Source organism: Phalaenopsis equestris, unplaced genomic scaffold, assembly GCF_001263595.1.
Source record: "Phalaenopsis equestris unplaced genomic scaffold, ASM126359v1 Scaffold000113, whole genome shotgun sequence".
NCBI lineage: Eukaryota > Viridiplantae > Streptophyta > Magnoliopsida > Asparagales > Orchidaceae > Phalaenopsis > Phalaenopsis equestris.
In genome coordinates this window covers 312,336-331,748 of record NW_018164555.1, presented here as the reverse complement: position 1 = coordinate 331,748, position 19,413 = coordinate 312,336, and the positions used below count along the sequence as shown (strand labels likewise).

The following is a 19,413-nucleotide window of genomic DNA, read 5'->3' as shown; positions in this document are numbered from 1 at the left end:
ACTTAATCAAAATTCTATAATTGTCTATAAAATTAAAATTATTAATGCTACCCTCCAACAAAAAATATATTAATGGAATTAGAAAAATAACGATCCAAAAATGTGCTAGCAGAAATTTTAGTTTGCAGATAAAATTAATTTTATTCTCTGATAAACTTTTTATAATCAACTAAATGGACAACATTATTTAGATCCCTGACATTCCAAGCAATAAAATTAGGTAACATTATAAGGAAAATTAATAAAAATACTAAAAAAAAGACATAAACCTAACAAGTAACTTCTATTGGTATGTCATTTTTGTTTTTAAAAGGAGTGAGTTGAGAGGAAGAATGAGAATTTATAAAATTTGAAACAATACTAGGAGGCAACCCACTAACAGAATGCCCTACAAAAAAATATTAGAAATATAACTATCTTGAAAAATAAAGTTATTAGCAGTAATATTATAAAAGACATAAACCACTTCATAAGTTTAATTGTTTTCTACTCAATCTGAATGTAAATATTTTTTACTAGAATTTTCAATAGAGATATTAAGATTCAGAACTAAATACATAATATCATTACCAGAGATAGGTAAAGCAGATGTTTAAGCATTATTAGAAACCATACTAGTGTTAATTCCAACATTAGGTAAAGCAGGACCAACATGAGAAACATGAATAACAAAATTACTAACACTCATATTAGGCCTTAAATTATTTTGATTATTGTTTCTACTCCTACCTTTGAAAGCAAGAACAATAGCCATTGATTTTTTAGTAGATGTTTTAGAGCAATTTAAATGGTCATGCACAAATGTTAAACATTATTTACATGGACTACACTTCCTTTCATAAATCACATTATGAACAAAATCTTGCCCTTTAAAATTGACATAATCGAGAAGAACATAATCAATGTTATCTCCTCCTCAACTTCCTTCTCCGTTGATGAAATCACATATACCGACATCATCAGCGTGGGTGTCCCCGTCGGCTGGCGGCTTCGACGTTGTTACATGACAGTGGTTTTGGTGTCTCCGCTTTCACCTCTTTCTTCACCATTCCAACATCAATCTCTCCGCTCTTGACTTCGATCTCCTCTTCTCATCCGGCTTCTTTATTCAATCTTCTTTTATAATGTATCATGTTCAAAATTTTGCTCAATTTTTATGTGCGGGCAAATTATTTTCCCTCCCTAGCGCCCACACCCATACACCCAAAGCAAGGTCGGTGCTCCAGGGATTATTAGGCCTCCTGCAACTTCCTTAATTGCTGTAGCTGCTAATGAGACTGCGCGGAAAGGTACAATCTGATAACTATTAACATCATTTTCCTATCTACTCGTTTGAGCCAAGTAACTCTGTGAATCCATGGTTAGTTCAACTTTCAATGGAATCCATTCATTCATTGTTTATTGTATTCCAAGTGGTTGTTACTAAATATTTTGTAAAATTTTGCTCTATATTTTCATGGATATTTTGCTTAGAAGTCCACCGCTGTCCTTCGAAATTACCCTAGATTTTTCCCGCAAAACTTCCATAGTTGAGCGGACTCGAGCTTTCAATTTGTTCATGTGATAGAGGGAAACTGCTTGTTTGATTGAATCGGCGGAAAAAGAATGTTTTGGCACAATTTTCTTGACTTCACGAAACTATTTTGTCATCCATCTCCATCGGAAAGCTGACACTGGAGTTTGTTGTGGGATGCAGGGATTGCTTGATGTTTCTTCCCACCATTGGCGTTATGTGACCATCGCAAGGAAAGATCCTTGTTCTTGTAAAGTTCAGTTTTCTGCCTGTTTCCCAACTGTTTTTAGAATATTTGAGGTCAAGCACTGCATGTTTTATTGTTCATTACCTTTCATAAGCAAAGAGCACAAATCCATCAAATCCAACTCTGATCATGAAGAATCAGAGCAGTCTGCTGGGCTACATGACTTTGTTCTTGGACCAGAAGAACATGAGTATGCCCATAAGATAAAGTGCACTATTTTAAATCATGGAAGTCGGAATGTTAATGATGTTATGCAGGCTCTAGAGAACAATCATTATATCCATCAAATTCAACTTACAACTAATACCGTTGATTCACTGATGCAACAGTTTGGTGATGATTGGCAGTCTGCCCTTGGTTTTTTCCGATGGGCTGGTGCTCGGCCAGGCTATAAACACACTTTATATTCATATAATAATATAGTGGGTTTACTAGGTAAGATGAAGCAAATCGATCAGATGTGGAATTTAGTGGAGAAAATGAGAACTGAAGGCTTGATTACCCTTGAAACTGTTGCCAAGATCATGAGAAGGCTGGTTGGTGCAGGAAGATGGAGAGATGCTGTTAATTTTTTTGATGATTTGGAACACTTTGGACTAGCAAAAGATACCGAATCAATGAATTATTTGCTTGACACCCTTTGCAAAGAGAAAAAAGTTGAAGTTGCCCGTGAAGTATTTATAGAGCATAAGGCGCGCATCCCTGCAGATGCTTACACTTTTAACATTTTTGTCAATGGTTGGTGCATTTTACACAGAATTGAAGAGGCAATTTGGACAACTCAAGAGATGAGAGGCTACGGATTTCGACCTTCCGTGATCACATATTCAACGATCCTTAAGGCATATTGTAAACAGTCGGATTTTCGTAAGGTCTTCGAGTTGCTTGACGAGATGGTTGCTGAGGATTGCGCACCAAATGTCGTCACCTACACCATCATTATTAATTCGCTTGCTAGATCACGTGATTTTGAAGAAGTGCTGAGTGTGGTTAACAGGATGAAGTTATCTGGATGTGAGCCCGATACTCGTTTTTATAATACATTGATCAACATTCTAGGCAAATCGGGGCGGTTGGATGATGCCTTTCATATCTTCGACAATGAGATGGGAATGAATGGGGTCAACCCGGATATATCTACGTATAATATTATGATCTCTATATTTTGTCAGCATGAGCAAGAACAGAATGCTTTACATGTGTTGAAGGAGATGGAATACTCTTCTTGCAAACCTGTTCTGCAAACATACAATCCACTGCTCAAACTATGTTTTAGAATGGGAAAAATAGATGATCAACTTAAAAGCTTGTTGAATGACATAACAACAAAGCATCACTTGAGTTTCGATCTTGATACATATACGCTTTTAATTCATGGCCTATGTGGTGTGGGAAATGTTGATTGGGCGTATTCTCTTTTTAATGAGATGGTAGATCAAGAAATTGCGCCTAGGATTCGTACATGTCGGCTACTGATGGATGTAGCGAAACAAAAGAACATGGATGTAGCCGTGGAGAGGGTAAAAAATTTGATGAGCACAAAAGTTTCATGATTTTAATGGGTAAGTTGATGTATTAGACCCTAAATTTGTAAGCTAATTTCGGTTTTTGTTGGATAGATTGTAGATGTATATGTTCATAAGAGATAATTCTTGTTACATCTTCATTATTATGATTCTTACAATGCAATGCCTCTATTCTTTATTCATTTTTGTTCAATAAATTTGACAGCTAATTGCTTTCTGGGCTAATATGCTGTTCTTACCATCATCCATGCTCCTTCTAAACCAGACTTATTTTAATATGAGCAGATAAGATTTTTTTTTAAGAATGATAGGTGAAGTCATCTTTTTCATGTTTATTTACGGGTTGGGGAGTACCTTGAAGTTTACATTACTTTCAAGAATGAGTGGAAGGATAACACTTTGCGGGCCTTCGAGGGTTAATTGAGGAGAAAACCGTAGTCTTCTTTCTTTCAGGTTCTTCTTTATTATTGACAAGCATCCCTGCTTATAAACCTCTGCTTGATCAATTCAGCAGAGTGGCCTATATGGCTATATGCACCTATTTTTCGTTTGGATGTATGAAATTCAATAAGCATTTTTTGGTAGTTTTTACTAATGGATATTTGAGATTTATAAATTTTACTATTTTTTATGGTTATTATTTTGTGTCATTTTGTTGTCAATTTTTCCTTGGGCCCACCTAATGCCACCTTTATGAATAAGTGATTATGTAAAGGCATATATGGATATATTCTAGCACTAAAGCATGCATGATTACCTACCTACTTATACAATAGATCGCTAAGGAGATGCATGAACTGATTTCTGCATTTAAATTGATTTTATCTTTAAGACCAATTAGGTGGAAATTTTTCCTTTGACAAAGCATCTTGGACATCGACCTCCTTCTGAAGCTAAATGCAATATTCTTATGTTTACTATTCTATTTATTCCACGAATTAACTATAGGTACCATTCTTTCAGTCTTTCATAGTTTGGCTTCTCCAATAAACTCCTTTTATTACTGTTTTGAGCTCCTCAGCAGCTGTTCTTTTCAAAATTTTCTTTTCCCTCACAAAAAAATTGTCAGACTTTCACTATAAAATTTACATAACATGCACGGTATCTATTACTAGAGTTGCACTTTAGTTTGCAAGTCTCCCGATTGGGTTATTGTGCACCAGTGGACCTTATTATGGGGTTGTTAGTATGGCTATTTTGGATAAGAGTTATGGAGTTTTAATTTGAATTGAAATGAATTTTTCTTGTGTAATTTTAATTTAAATATAGGTTAAGCTACTTATATGTCAATCATATTAATTAACCAATGCGAAGTTTACAATTAGTTATTTTGAGGCCTATAATATCAACTTTAGCTAGAGTAAAATCTGTCTTTTCAATTTTAAACTTGTAGCATAAGTTGGATTTGTGATTTCCTAGGGTGTGTGCAAGGGCGACTTTTAATTTTGAGGGAAGTTACCTCCTTTTAGACATGAATTTTATTACTTTTATTATTTATTATTTCATTCTTTATTTGTGTTATCTACATAATTTGATATTGACTTGTTTAATGCTTATGATGTTCATTAAATTTTGACGTACCGAAAATACACTTTTTTTGAAATTAAATTCAATTGCTTATTATTTTACATGTTTCAAATTCTTAGCTATTTTTTCTAAGATTTTTTTATTTTTTCATTATCAATTAGCATTAGCCATTTTCATTCAAATGAAGTAAAATATTGAATTAATTAGTGGCTTATTAAATGTGAATCTGCAATATTTTAAAACAAAATCAAACTTCACTTTATGTTAGCTGCATCAAGAAATGTTCATCTTGAGTCATCCCGTACCTGATTTGAAATAGAGATGGCTATGAATTCTTCTAGACTTCGAATAAAAATAAATGAAAGGGCAAGGAAGATTGTTATAACACTCAATAATACTCGTGATTTTTATTTGGTTCATTGATTAAGTGTTTCTACATTCCTAGCCTCAGGCATCCCAATTTGCTAGAACTGAAATATCTGTCCTAAGTTGGAGTTCAGAGCGTCAATATCCGACTCATTTCATATATTTTCATTTATAATTATATGGTGTTAAGTTTCATCTCAGCAGCCTTACCCCAAAATCTTCACCTTAAAATAATAGGGAGTTGCCATCATCTGGGTTATGATAAGATTGTGTTAGATTGAAAAATTGTATGAAACTTGGAAACATATAATATATCTGAAAGATGAGATTTTTGTAAAGTGTGAATACTGTCTTTTCATGAAATAGATGATGTCGAACCATTAATAATGATGATGGGCGATAGAAGAGAGATGCAGTGAAGAAATAATTGTCTATTGCCTGACATATGGGAATGTGGTTTTGAAAGCCAGAATGTATCGGTAGAGATTGAATTGAGAAACTGTGAGAGAATAGAGATACCTTCGTCCGCTGGAGTAGATTGTATTTATTATGAAGCATAGATAAAAAAAGAAAAATCAATCCGTGATGACAATAGCCTGGAGTTATTTATGGATACATGGTGAGTTGTCAAAGAGTAATCATATTTTTTGTAACATATATTAAGGATAATTGGTGTGACTATAATGCAAATACGTGGTGAAAATTTTTTTATAACCACAACCTCTACCAATCTTTCTTGCCCGGCCACATCTCTCCTCTCTCTCACCTTGTGTATAGTTAGCTTGGGTTGAAGGAGAAGGATTTGATAGATTGGTGATGCGAGGAACCCGAGATAGAGTAATAATTGTGCACCATGAAGAGATGGATTGAGTCTGAGAGGAACTTTGTAACTTTTTTTTCCATTCTATTTTTGCTTAAGAATGTGATCAATGGTGTTTTCTTCTCAATCTACTGTGCACTATTTAATTGGCAGGCCTTTTGTTAGACAGAAAAAAAATGTCAAAATAAAAAATGTAGATTCGAGAGAAACAAAGCCCCACATTCTTTTGACGGTATCTTGAAACATGATAACAGCAGAGAAGCAAGGTTCAAGTTTGTTTAGTAGTAAAGAAGAAAATAGTCGGAATAATAATAGTTTGAGGGTGCCTTCGCTATTTTAAGGAGCATCAAGATGATATTAATATTAGGTAATCATTTTATAGGGCGAGTATATATTTTGGGAAGTTTGACTTTGATTATCCCTATATTATGTCCATTCTCTTCTGGGTTTCTTTCATACAATATTTATCTTGTTTTGTTATCAATAAAAATCATATTTGCTAAATGAATCATTCAATTTTATTCTTTTAACACGGTCATAGAAACTATATCTCTTTATTCTTTAGCCTAGCCCACAACCCACCTACATGCCAAATCATATTTACCTTGTTCTCTCTACCCCTGAGTCTGCTACGTCTACTTGGACTTGATTTTTTGCATAATTTGAGTATATCTTATATTCGTTCTACATCCTACCTTCTTGTTTTGGCTTCTATCTGTCCTCTTACTGAAGTGGAACCCTCCTAATCTACTGTACTATCATTAAATTTAGTGGTAATATTTTTGTCTTATACTTGGGGCCTTTCCCTTTCTTGTCCTATGTGACCACTCGCTGATCTTAATTTAAGTTTTAGTTTCACACTTGGGCTTCACAGTTCTCTCAACTTTTATATTCGGAATTGAGACGAAGACTCGTATTACCATTTAATCCCGACTGATTGATCTCGAGTTTGAACTTAAAGACATTTAAAGTTATTCTATCCAAATATAACTAAAATCCGTTATCTGGTACTTCTGGCCCTTTTTTTTTTGATGATACCTGCATCTATTCTCCTACTGGTAACTGGTAAATTGGGATTTGGGACTATCCTTAAACTGCAAACAATGAACTTAGTTTCTAGTAGCCTCTACAATTTTTTTTTTTTCAATCATAAACTATTGAATTTTTTTTATTTGATATGTTAAAAGATTTGGAATAAAGTGTCAAAATAGTCCCTGACTGTTTATGTGGGACCATTTTTACCATTTTGGGTCCCAAAGTCTATAAAAGTGCTAAATTAGTCTCCAGACTCTTTAAATTCGGGCTAAAATAGTCTCTCGTCTTGCAACTAAATTGTTATTTTTATAGACTATGAAATTAAAATGGCCCTCTGCAAAGTCCAAGGAGTCGGGCTAAAATAGTCTCCCGTCTTCCAACTAAATTGCTATTTTTATAGACTATGAAATTAAAATGGCCTTCTGCAAAGTCTAAGGAGAACTATTTTTACACTTTTCTCTAAATTATTTGGCGGTATGTCCTTAATATTATCCCCAGTAGCAGTGCTGACACATGCTTTAGATCAGACTTAGAAATGCTAGGAAATGCGGGGCTAAGGCGGAAGAAAGGTTGAAGGGAAGTGGACATCTCACTATATTGTGGCAGACCAATGCATGGTTCCATCATGGAGTTTTGAACCAGAACTTTATTAATGAGTTGTCGCGGATATATATCTTCTCTTAGTCTTCCATCTCTCTTGCTTTTTTGTCGCAACATGCTATGTTTTATTTGCAGCTTTTTTTTCTAAGCATTATTGATGCTTTGTTTGTTTGGTTGCTATTTGTCTATGATGACATATTATCTTTTTTGCATAATTTGGTTGGGTAGTTATCGTTTGCCTCTCATGAGGTTTAATTACCTGATTTAGCCGTGATCAGCTGTTAGTTTTGATTTAAACCAGGTTAAATTGAAGTTATTATATAAATTTTCATTGTTAGTGCTGCTTTTTCTTGATCTTCCTTTCTTCAAGAGAGAATAAACATTTATAGTACGGTTTGTTGAATTATTATCATATATGATCATTACACAAATCTAAAAGTACATGTGATAATTTTGTAACACCTTTCACTACTTGATGGTTCAATATTGCTGCATAGGATTATTTGAATCCTAAATTGTACATGTCTTCATATCCTTTTGTTAGAACTTTAATGTTTTATTTTTTTCATTGTTAACGAATTTGGAAGCAATGAATGCCTCTACTGAAAGCAGGAGGATGGTTGAGGGAGAAAGATATCTTTATGGAAAAGTGGAGAAGATGGTTGAGGGAGAAAGATATCTTTATGGAAAAGTGGAGAAGCCAATTAGTGTAACTTTTGGCGAAGGAGCATGTGCTAGATATAAGGGCTAACTTTTTGCCTGCTTATCTCTTGATTTTTTTTTCTTTATATATATATATATATAAACCATTGTGTGCTAGAAGATTCACGACTTTAAAGTAATAAATTATTGTCTTAGCATTGTACGAAGATTCAACACATACTTAGATAAAAGAAACAACCTGTAAATATACCAAAAGTTTTTACATGAAAAACTCAGAAATGGAAATAACCATGGGGTCCGAACAAGTTGAAGATATCCTCTAGAAATTGGTGATTATAGTTAAAACTCTTTGTCCCACAGGCGAGAAAGAATTACATAGTCTCTTGCATTACAACGTCACGGATGACTTGTCGTAAGTGGGAGGCAGTCGATAGTGATCAGCGGTAGCCGACGAGTGGTGGTCGACAACGGTCGACTAATGGTGGTCGATAGATCGTCGGTGTCGAAATGGTGCTGGACTTCAACTCCTCTAAGCTTCTGTCTTCTTAAGGCTTTAAGCTCTCTCACGCCCTCAAAGTGTGGAGCAATGCTCTATTTATAGAGTTCCGGTTGCGAATGATGAAGGAATATGAACTCTTTGCTGGACGGTTAAAAAAAATTCCTTTGATTAGACAACATTTGATGAGCATTTGAGTGCTTGAATGACGTTAGAATTGAGCGATCTTAGACTTGTTGGATTCATCTTGTCGCGTTGCTTGATCCAACTATAAGCTCGCCAGACTCAATAATCGTTTGACCTTCTAAATATATCTGAAAAGTTTGAAAAGTTGCTTATTGGCTTAATCGGGTTTTGTTTTGGATTAAATTAAACCATTTTTGGTACCACTAGGTCCATTTCATCAAGTCAATCAGTTTGACCGTAAATTTTTTGAAATCAGGCATTGATTTTTAATCAGAGTTTGAACTTTTCTTGTTTAAAAGAATGTCTTGAGATCAGTGTGACCAGATGATAAAATTTTATTGAAAGCGCGCGCACGTGCACACACACACAGATATATATATATATATGGACCAAGTGACGAAAGTTATTTATTACCGGTGGTTAAAATCAAATTTTGTTTAATTCAGCCTGCCAAAGGCCTGTGGTCTATGATTCATTAAACAAAAAGATGTTCTAACTTAATATTTGTTTAAAGAAATGCACTGATAGGTGATTAATATATTCTTACCTAATGGCCAATGCGCCCCCAAGGGCGGTAGTTTTGGAAAAAATATTACATCAGTGCGATGCACGTAGAGTAACATGTGTAGCCAATGAAATAAAGCCACGACACCCTGCGCGACAGTGAAAAAAAACGGCGCAGTAACACGGAGAATATTCCCCTCCGTGTTATTCATGTGTTATTGTGTATTATTCATGTGTTATTATGTCCTAGGAATATTCTTGGTGTTATAATAACACAATAACACATCAATAACACATGAATAACACACAATAACACATGAACAACACGGGGGGAGAATATTCCCCGTGTTACCGCGCCGTTTTTTTTTCTGAGTCGCGCGGGATATCGTGGCGTGATTTCATTGGGTACGCACGTTACTCTACGTGCGTAGTACTGATGTAATATTTTTTCCCATATTGGAGATCAAATTTGCATTGTACATCCATTTTACATAGCTTACACCCTTGTATGAATATATGAACAAACTCCCCAACATGAATAACACGCAATAACACATGAATAACACGGGGGGAATATTCCCTGTGTTACTGCGCCGTTTTTTTCTTCTGTCGCGCGTGGCGTGATTTTATTGGCTACGCACGATATTTCTACGTGCGTAGTATTGATGTAATATTTTTTTGTAGTTTTGGGGGTTTGATAGCGCTAATTTGCACGATAAAGCGGCTTGTACGATTGCTACCTTTTTGCAGCCTTGTGAATATTTCACTAAATCATCCTTTTCATAAAATTAGCTGTTGTCTACTTAATATCACATTAAAATTTTAATTATTTGATTTAAAAATGTGTTGATTCAATAAATATTAATAGTCTTGAATTCATATTTATTTGTTGGCATATCACTTAAATTAGATCACTCGAGAAGAGAGAGAGAGAGAGAGAGAGAGAGAGAGAGAGAGAGAGAGAGTAAACTTGTTAAAAATTCTCAAACTATTCTTGATTTTTTATCATCTTTTCATAATTTTTTAAGCTTTATTAATTATGATTGAAGAGAATTTAATAATAAAAGGTGTATAAAATGATTTGGGTTGTGGTGCATCTACCGTGTTAAAAATTGTTCTGACATGGTAACTTGACCCAAAAAATTTAGGTTTGAGTGAACTCAAATAGTTTTTAAATCGGTTTTGAGTTAGGAATCCTAAACCATTAAATTTTTTGGGTCAAGTTTAGGTTGACTTGCCTATTCAAAATTTACAAGAATCTAATCCACTAACTTGAAATGATTCGAAATCAAACATCCCATTCAAAATTGACCTAAATAACTATTATGTCTTTTGTTAAATGGGTTGAACGGGTCGTGTTCGATTCAACAGGTTGAATTTGGGTCAACTTAGGGTTGGATTTTGTGGCACATTTAGTATTCGTAGTAGGTTCGGGTCAAACAATTTTGGATCAGTTCAATTTCTGATTTAACTCAAATTTGACCTGTGAACCCGATTTAACACCCCTAAGCCTATCTCATACAAAATCTGAGTTAAATGTTATGAGTTGGTTGGTTGCTGATACTTGAGTCAGTGATCAAATGAACTTTTATGTTTCATCGGCTTGGCTATAAGTTATGAATGTCTAGGATAAATTGGCACGTGTCAACATCCTGATGTTCATCTGTGATGAAAAGTCTGTTAAGTAAATATATTAAAAAACATAAACAGTGGAAGTCAGTCTTAATATCGTCATTTTCACTATGCAAAAGAGCATTCAATAGAAAAATGTTTTCACTTGAAGGAAAAATAGTACGTAGATACGTCAAGGTCACATAGGTCGTTGCTTACAGAAACAATGTGGGGAGAATCAGAAGAAGATTGTCATAATTATCAAATTAGAAGTATTACTATCATTTATCTTATTTAGTAAAAAACTTGTTACTTTCATGCCAATGTGTAAGTTTCTAATTTTATCTCTAGAAAAATTTTCTCTATCTTGACTCATGTTAAAAATTGTTATTCAGTTATTTTATCAATGAACTTTAATTTTTATCGACAATTTTTTTTTATGAATAATATTGTGTATTATAAGATACTTTGAGGGCAAATGTCAGACATAATATAGACTCATACCCCTGAAAAATACGCTCATGATGAGTCTCGATAGGAAGCTAGTAGTTGACACAATCTTCACTAGAAATATCACTTAATGGCAAGTGACAGACAATGTCTCGACTAATACTCCTAAAGACATGCTTATTAGGCGACCTCGATGAAAAATTAGTAGTGGACAAAGTTCTCATTAGAAAAACTCCATAAGAACAAGTGATTAACAGGGTCTCTACTCAAAAAATATTAGAAAACTATTAGCCTCGAAAGAGACAAATACATTAATATTCGTAGAAGGCTATAAGCCTTAGAAGGCGGGTACATCAAAAACCTCATATGATTATAAGTCTCAAAAGGTTGAAGTATATCAAAAATTTGAAAAAAACTGTAAGCCTTCGAAGATATATGTATGTTAAAATCCTCTGAATGTATAAGCCTTAAAAGATACATATGTGTCAAAAAATATCAATGGGCTATATGCCTCAAAATATTTTATTGACTCAAGAAGCTTAAGAATCTCGAAGGTATGAACCTCAGAAGAGTTCTATGTTACTATACTCCTAATGAGAGCGGGGAAATACTCCAATTAGAGTATATTTGATTCAAGACTTTCGATATTTTTTTCTTATATGGGGGACAAGTTGTACAAAATCAACTTTCTTACATCAAGCAATCATAGCCCAAAAGAAATTGTAGCACCAGCATCAATAGTAATGTCAAAAATATTTGCTACATCAAACATGAACGGAGATGTACAAACAAAGACAACCACTCACAACATCAAATAAAAGTGAGTTAAACAGACAAAAACACTATAATAATAACATTTGTTAACACATGAACGCACAAAAAAAAAAAATCACTCAATAACAAAAAAAACCAAAAAATCAAAATCACTCAATAACATCACCATTGACTACATCATTCTTGCTCATACAACAAAGCATAGATAAACGTGCAAAAAAAGATGAACGCTAAACAACATCAATGTTCTCCTCTTTATTGCAAGAGAAAACATTCTTCAACTCATTATCGATACCCTCATCTTCAGAACTCAAAAGAGGGCCTTATAAAACCTAGATGATGGTCAATCTCTCTTTGTCAGCCCCGATTCGATGTTGCATTGCTCAGGCCCCCTTCAGAAAGCCACATATGAATCCCTCCTCAATACACTCCTTCTAGAGCTCCTTCACCTCAACATCATATTTGTAGTAGCAAGCTTCCTATATACGATCATGAATAATGCTCTTGAGCTAAATCGAGCCCTTGCAGTCCTGCACAACCTTCAACTCAACTCCAACAACATTGATCTCCTTCCCGGACCTCATTTTCTAGATCTTCTCTTCAATATTTGACACCTTCAATTTCAGAACCTTCATACTCTTGGTGCACTGATTAATGTTGCTCTGTGCCTCCACCAACTCCTCCCATGTATTCTCTAAATCATGACGGTGTAGCCAAAAGGAAGTCGCAATTATGGAGAGTTCTATCTTGCACTCGTCAGCTAAGATTCTAAGTCGCAACTTCCTTAGATTTAGAATCGTATTGATGCGTACTTGCACTGGAGGAACTTGATCTTGACAAATTCAGAGTTCTCATCTCTCATAGAAAGATCGAACACCACTTCAAGCTCTATCTTTTAATCAATATGAAATAAGTAATTTTATGTTAGATGGATAGAAGAATTATGCAACAATAAAATCTGATACATATAAGAAATACTTACGAATTCCTCAGTCAAATGGAATCCACTGCACGAATTAATTAACATACTGTCAAATATGAATTTTTGAAAGATTTATCAGAGGTTTCTTTGCCCCTTCACTCCTCTTACTCTGATTTTGAGGAATGAAATCACAATCACTATCCAGCAAACACTACTTTAGAGATGCAACATGAGCCGGTTTGAGCCACTTTCACTCATATTCCTTCAACATCAATCTAAGAGATCTCCCAGGAAGGATAGAAATACTAAGATTAAACAAAAATTTCTCTCCAAGTATCTTTTGTATTTCATCTTAGTTTATCTAGAGAAAGGCAGACAACACTTGAGGTTTCCCCCATTTCTCATAAAATCCCCAATCATTCTACGTGAAAAAATCCATACAGACCAATGTCTTATAGGATCTTTTGTGCGGAGGTCCAATACCTTGTTCCCGAAGGAGACAAGACCATGTATCACTAACGATTCAGCCTAGTCGGCTTAAGATCTCTGTTGTCAATTTTGACTCACATTGAAAAATGCGATCAACCCAATGATGATTGTTGTCGCCAACAAAAAAGCTGTGAAATGCTAATTCCAATAGCATTTAGAATGTTCATCAACTCGATCAGCAGTGAAAATTGCAGAATAGCCAGCAAAGTTGCTTCTTAAATGACAATGTATCCTGGAGAAGGGTAGCTTCAATCAGCTGAAATTGGTAATTTCACCACCATGTGATTTAGGAAGTAAAATTTCTTCTAATATAATATCAGCTCACCCTCCATAAGAGTCAATATTGTCTCCTCGGAATTCTGTTACTTCCTCTAATTTTCAGGGTGGCGGGGTTCCGAAGACATCGATATCTCGAAGCATAAAAAATCTTCTCAAGATAACACAACAAGCACTCAAAAAAAAACTTTGAGGATTACACAACTTCAACACAAAAGGAGCACGATAACAACCCAAGGGATCTTAGAGGATTGCGCAATAGCAATGTAAATGGGGAACAACAACATGCCCTAGGATTCTAGACACTCTGAGAAGGAAGTGCACTTTCTTTCATCTTTTTCTAGTATACTTATAGGTTCAAAATGGCAAAGAAAAGTCCAAAGATCGCCCAAATCTCACACAATCGGATTGCAGAAATGTGTGATCCACTTGAAAATACATTGTCCATGCGACATCACACCAAAAATCATGTGATTCAAGCAACCTTGTGTGCTCTATAGTACATGCCCTCAACATAGATCACCTGCACCCGCACTATCAGATCAATTGCACGACTGACCTGACTCGACCCACTCCGTTGTTCTATGTTGAGGATCCATCCAACGACCTAGTTAACTACTCAATGACGCACTGACATGGCACAATCCACACACCTCTCACCTGCTCTCCCATGATAGCTGCACCGTCGCCTCCACCAACGTTCACCACCACGCTGTGTTCTCGTAACCGTCGGTTGACGAAGCCGCAACCTCATCTGCCACTACAAAGAAAAAAGAAGAAAAATTCAAAAATCAAAGGAAAAATCATTTTTTTTTTTGATAATTTTCAGACAAGCACGCAAAATCGCGTTAAAGTTAGGGGGCAACTGGTCCGCCATTAACAAATTTTACTATTTGGCACAAATTTATATGTGTTCAACATGATTCTCGATGCTTTTCTGGGCAAGAAATATTCAAATTCAAATTAAAAATTTGCAGAACTCCTATTTTAAGAAACTTATAGTTAAACTGATCAAATCAATGAGGCAGACCTAATGACATCAAAATTTATTCAATCCGAGTAAAATATGGCCTAAATTAAGTTGTTAAACCACATTTGAAAGCTTTGGGTGGTCAATTTGAAGGTCAAATTGATTCCAAATCTTGCGAGCTTATGTTCAAATAGAGCATCTCAATGAGATGAATCTAACGGGCCTAAGATCACTCAATTCTGACATTATTAAGACACTTAAATGTTCATAAATATTATTTTATCAAAGGAATTTCTTTAGGTCGACCGATGAAGTTGTTCGGATCCTCGCCTTATTTACAGGGGTTGTCACTCCCATAATTTATTAATAAAACCCTACTTCCTCATGAAAGGGGACAGAGAAAAACCTAGAGTCGAATCAGGAGAAGAAGGAGCCTATTTCCAGAGCTATTCTAGGCAGACGACCCAACGATCCCTTCCTCCATATATGCCGACCTCCGTCAACCACTGTTTACCAAGGCTGTTGACCACTATTTGATGCCCCCTGCTCGTCGCCATTGGTGGACCCTGCGGAGTAACAATGTACTTTGCGACGAAGTCTCGTGCGAAGTAGCAACGTACTTTGCAGAGTAACAAAGCGTTTGTGAAGTAACTGAGCGGTGAAACGCTATATGGAGCAGTGTAGTGTTTTGAATATTGTGGAACAACGTACCTCAAATACGATTTATCGAAGTTCCGTTGATAAATCCTACTAGTAATTGTTGTTGACCGTAGAGAACTTTTATAATTCTTTTCTGTTTGTGAGACGAGTTTCTATACATGTACGTAACTTCTTATAGTAGTTCATTTTGACCACGCTAGGCCTCATGTTTTTTCTTTTTTCGGATTTTTCATGTAAAAATTCATAGTGCATGATATGCTATTTCTAATCACTCTACCGCCGTGAATGTTTTGGCATGCAACAGTTCAAGATTATAGGACATTTAAAATGTTTTATTAGCATAACATATATTTATATTATTATTTTTTTATATATGTTTTAAATATTTAATTATTTTGAGAATTTGTGATCTTAAATATTTAAAAATTTTGACTATATGACAATAAAACGATGCTTGAACTGAAATTATTTTGATGAGAAGGGAATATACTATACTATTAATATTATCAAATTAAATGGCATGAATCTCATCATATTTTAAATTCAATCACTTTTGCGATAAAATTAAGAAAAAATAAACTGATCTCTATTTCTCATGTTTTGGTATGCATAAGCTTATTTAGAAGAGATGTTAGAAAATAATAAGGAAATACCAAAGCATGATAAAGAAATCATTATAGATAATGATGAATATCATCTCATATATAACTCTCCTATAAATTTGAGAGGTGGCATAGAGCATGCCTAACTTACATTTGATATGATATTATAAAATTATTAAATTTTATTATCTATTTAAGGAAATCTTAAATTCTTGGGGAGCAATTGCCCACCCTCCACAACCTGTTTTCGCACATGAAAACCCTCAACTACTGTGAACTGAGGTAGTTGTGATGGGAGATTGCAAGAAAAGATAAAGACTAACCCATAATTGAGAGAAAAAGGACAAAGGAGTTTGTTACTTAGCAGATTTAAGTTCTAGTCCACTCCATGCGAGAATTTAAAGTCTGACTTCTAAAGAAATGGAAGAAAATTTTCATAGGAAGTGTGGATACAACGTTGCGTCAGAACTTCACTAAAATCTTGCTACGCAAAACAACTCTAATAACACTACAATAATACCGCAATAACATCCATGAACAGCACCAACAACTCCGCCCGAATGACCATGCAAATAACACAACGATGTTATTCGGATGTTATTGACATATTTTCGTCATTTTTTAGGTGAGCTCAGTCAGATACACCTGATAAGATTTTATTAGAGTCTGGAGGCACAGTTACGTCGGGAATCCGTATGAAATGTTTTTTCAAAGAAATGGGGGTGAACCGATATTTAAGATAATGTAAGATTTAAAGTTTTCATTTTGGTTGTTTGACAGAGTTTAGATTAAATTCAGCTTAAACCCTTCCGAAATATTACCACCAAATATATTGACATCATAAATTTTTTTAGTAAGGAATTGAATTTACAGAGAAAGAAAACATAAAACTTCCTCATTTACTTTCTATTATACATACAATATATATTGCAGTAAACAATGACTTGCATGTTCGTATCTATTTAAGCATGCATGCATTTAAGCTCTTATCCATTATTGTGAACTGCGTTTGACATATAAATTAAAAAGATTTAATAAAAGTTTTGTGAGTGATTTTTTATAACTTCATAGTGAGGCTAATTGCAGCCATTGGATAAGATCAGAAGTAATACGATTATAAAGACACTCTCATGCAGCATATCTGGATATAATAGTGTGGCTATTTTGGCTCTAATTATAAGCTATTGAGTTTGAGATCTAACATATATTGTTGTACTTGTTTGCAAATAAATTAGCTCAAATTATTAAAAAAAATTTATGGGGTGCATGATAACAGCTTTAATAGCTTTAATAAATCATATAGATTTGAGATTTAAGACAAAGTTGAGAAGAAACAAAAAAGAAACTAGATTAGATCTTACTAATCTATTGGTTTTATCTAGGTTTAGAGATTAGAAATTCTCCAAACTCAAATTCAAAGTGTAACCAACAAATAGGGCCGTAAATGATCTGATTTTGAGCCAAGTCGAGGACTGCATAAGTTCAGCTCGAAGAGTTTGCAGGCGGCTCAAGATTGGCTCATGACTCATTATATTTGATTTCTAGTCAACTCATATCGAAATTGAATCGAACTCGATCTAACTTGAAATCAAAATATGACAGTCCAAATTGATTTTTTTTTTTTCCTTAATCTATTATGGCTCGAAAAGTAAAATGAGCTGGCTCGTTTTCTCTGATGAACACAATAAATTGTAAAAAAGTTAAAGTTTGTTTACCACTTGTACATTTTAATTTCTTTTAACATTCTATTATATATATATATATATATAACTAAAAAAAACTTCTAGTCAGTCTCGAGCTTGTTTGAGCCAATATGCATATGGCTCTAAATCGGTTCAAAATAAACTATATCCATAATTTTAGCTCATAGCTCAGCTCAACACTCCCTTCTGACCTAAAATTTGAATTAATTTTTGAGCGAGTGATTAAGCCAAATTTTTAGCCCTATCAACAAATTATTTTTTGATTGCTTGAAAATAGAAAATATATATTATGGTTCCACTCCTATTTATTTTATATACGAAAATAAAATCACTATTTCAAGAAAGTTTGAATATATGTAAAATTGAATATCAAATTTAACCTCAATAAATTTAATCAAATGATAAATCTATTTTTTAAAATATTTTTAAATATAATTAATTTAGAGAGAGAGAGAGAGAGAGAGAGAGAGAGGTGCCGAACCAGCCTCTTTTCCATGCCTATTGTTAGAAACAGTGGAGCTCGGTCCATTATGCTTAGACGATTACTTTGCTTTGGAGAGTCACACCTCTTCACAAATAACCACTCCCGCCTTCCTCTTTTGTGAAGTGAAACATCTCTTCGCTCCCTCCTGTTTGTGATAAAAGCTTCGAATGACTCTCCTTGGGTTTAGCAGTCATGTTTTGAGTTCTTCTTCGTTTTCCTTGGGATAGAGGAAGGTTTCCACGCGGCAGTGAAGAGAAGTGCAAGGAAGAGCAATTCCTTGCGACATAAAGAAGAAAGAAGAAGAAGAAGATTGTTCTCTGTAGGCTTCTTTTTGGTGGCTTGTGGTATAGTAGAAATTGAGTTTATTTCTCTTGTAAGTTTGTCTTCTTCGATATAGTTTTCTTCGATGTATCTCACGATGTATCTCGGTATAATAGAGAGAGAAGAACAGAGAGAGAAGAAGAGAGAGAACAATGAAGAGTGAGAGATTCCTTTTGTAAGTCGAGGTGATCGACTGGTATAAAATCCTCTAGTATTAAAATTCTCTGCAATTCCGTGGACGTATGCAATTTGCCGAACTACATAAATTTGTGTGTTCCGCTGTGGTGTTGTCATTTCTGGTGTGATTTTTCTCTTTCTATTTTTCACTTCATCGATCGTTCTCCTGTTTGATTTATATATATACCACATCAATCAGTATATCTAAATCTCGCAACAACAACACCTATAACATCAATTAATCTTCGTTCGTATTACTAACTCAGGCTTGTGATGGAATGTCAACCTGCTCCCTTCCCCACATCCACCAAATTCAGGCACAAGGGGCCGCACCAATCCAATTATCCTTGCTGAACACCCACCAACCTTTGTTCATTCCCAAGCTCATCACTTTTAAGCCAAATTTCACATGATTTTATATTAAAAAAATAAAATTTAATATACAAAACCATCAGTATCCCACTGGGATTTCTCATTTCGTTCCAGCTTTT

At 34.5% G+C, this 19,413-nt stretch overlaps 1 protein-coding gene across 1 annotated transcript; it reads left to right on the top strand.

Moving 5' to 3' along the window:
- The first annotated feature begins 871 nt into the window (after positions 1-871).
- LOC110020937 (pentatricopeptide repeat-containing protein At3g04130, mitochondrial-like) lies at positions 872-3,441 on the top strand. The gene is made up of 2 exons (XM_020719241.1): positions 872-1,289; positions 1,697-3,441. The coding sequence occupies exons 1-2, from the start codon at positions 1,272-1,274 to the stop codon at positions 3,311-3,313; spliced, it is 1,635 nt and encodes a 544-aa protein (XP_020574900.1). The 5' UTR covers positions 872-1,271; the 3' UTR covers positions 3,314-3,441.
- The last annotated feature ends 15,972 nt before the right edge of the window (positions 3,442-19,413 follow it).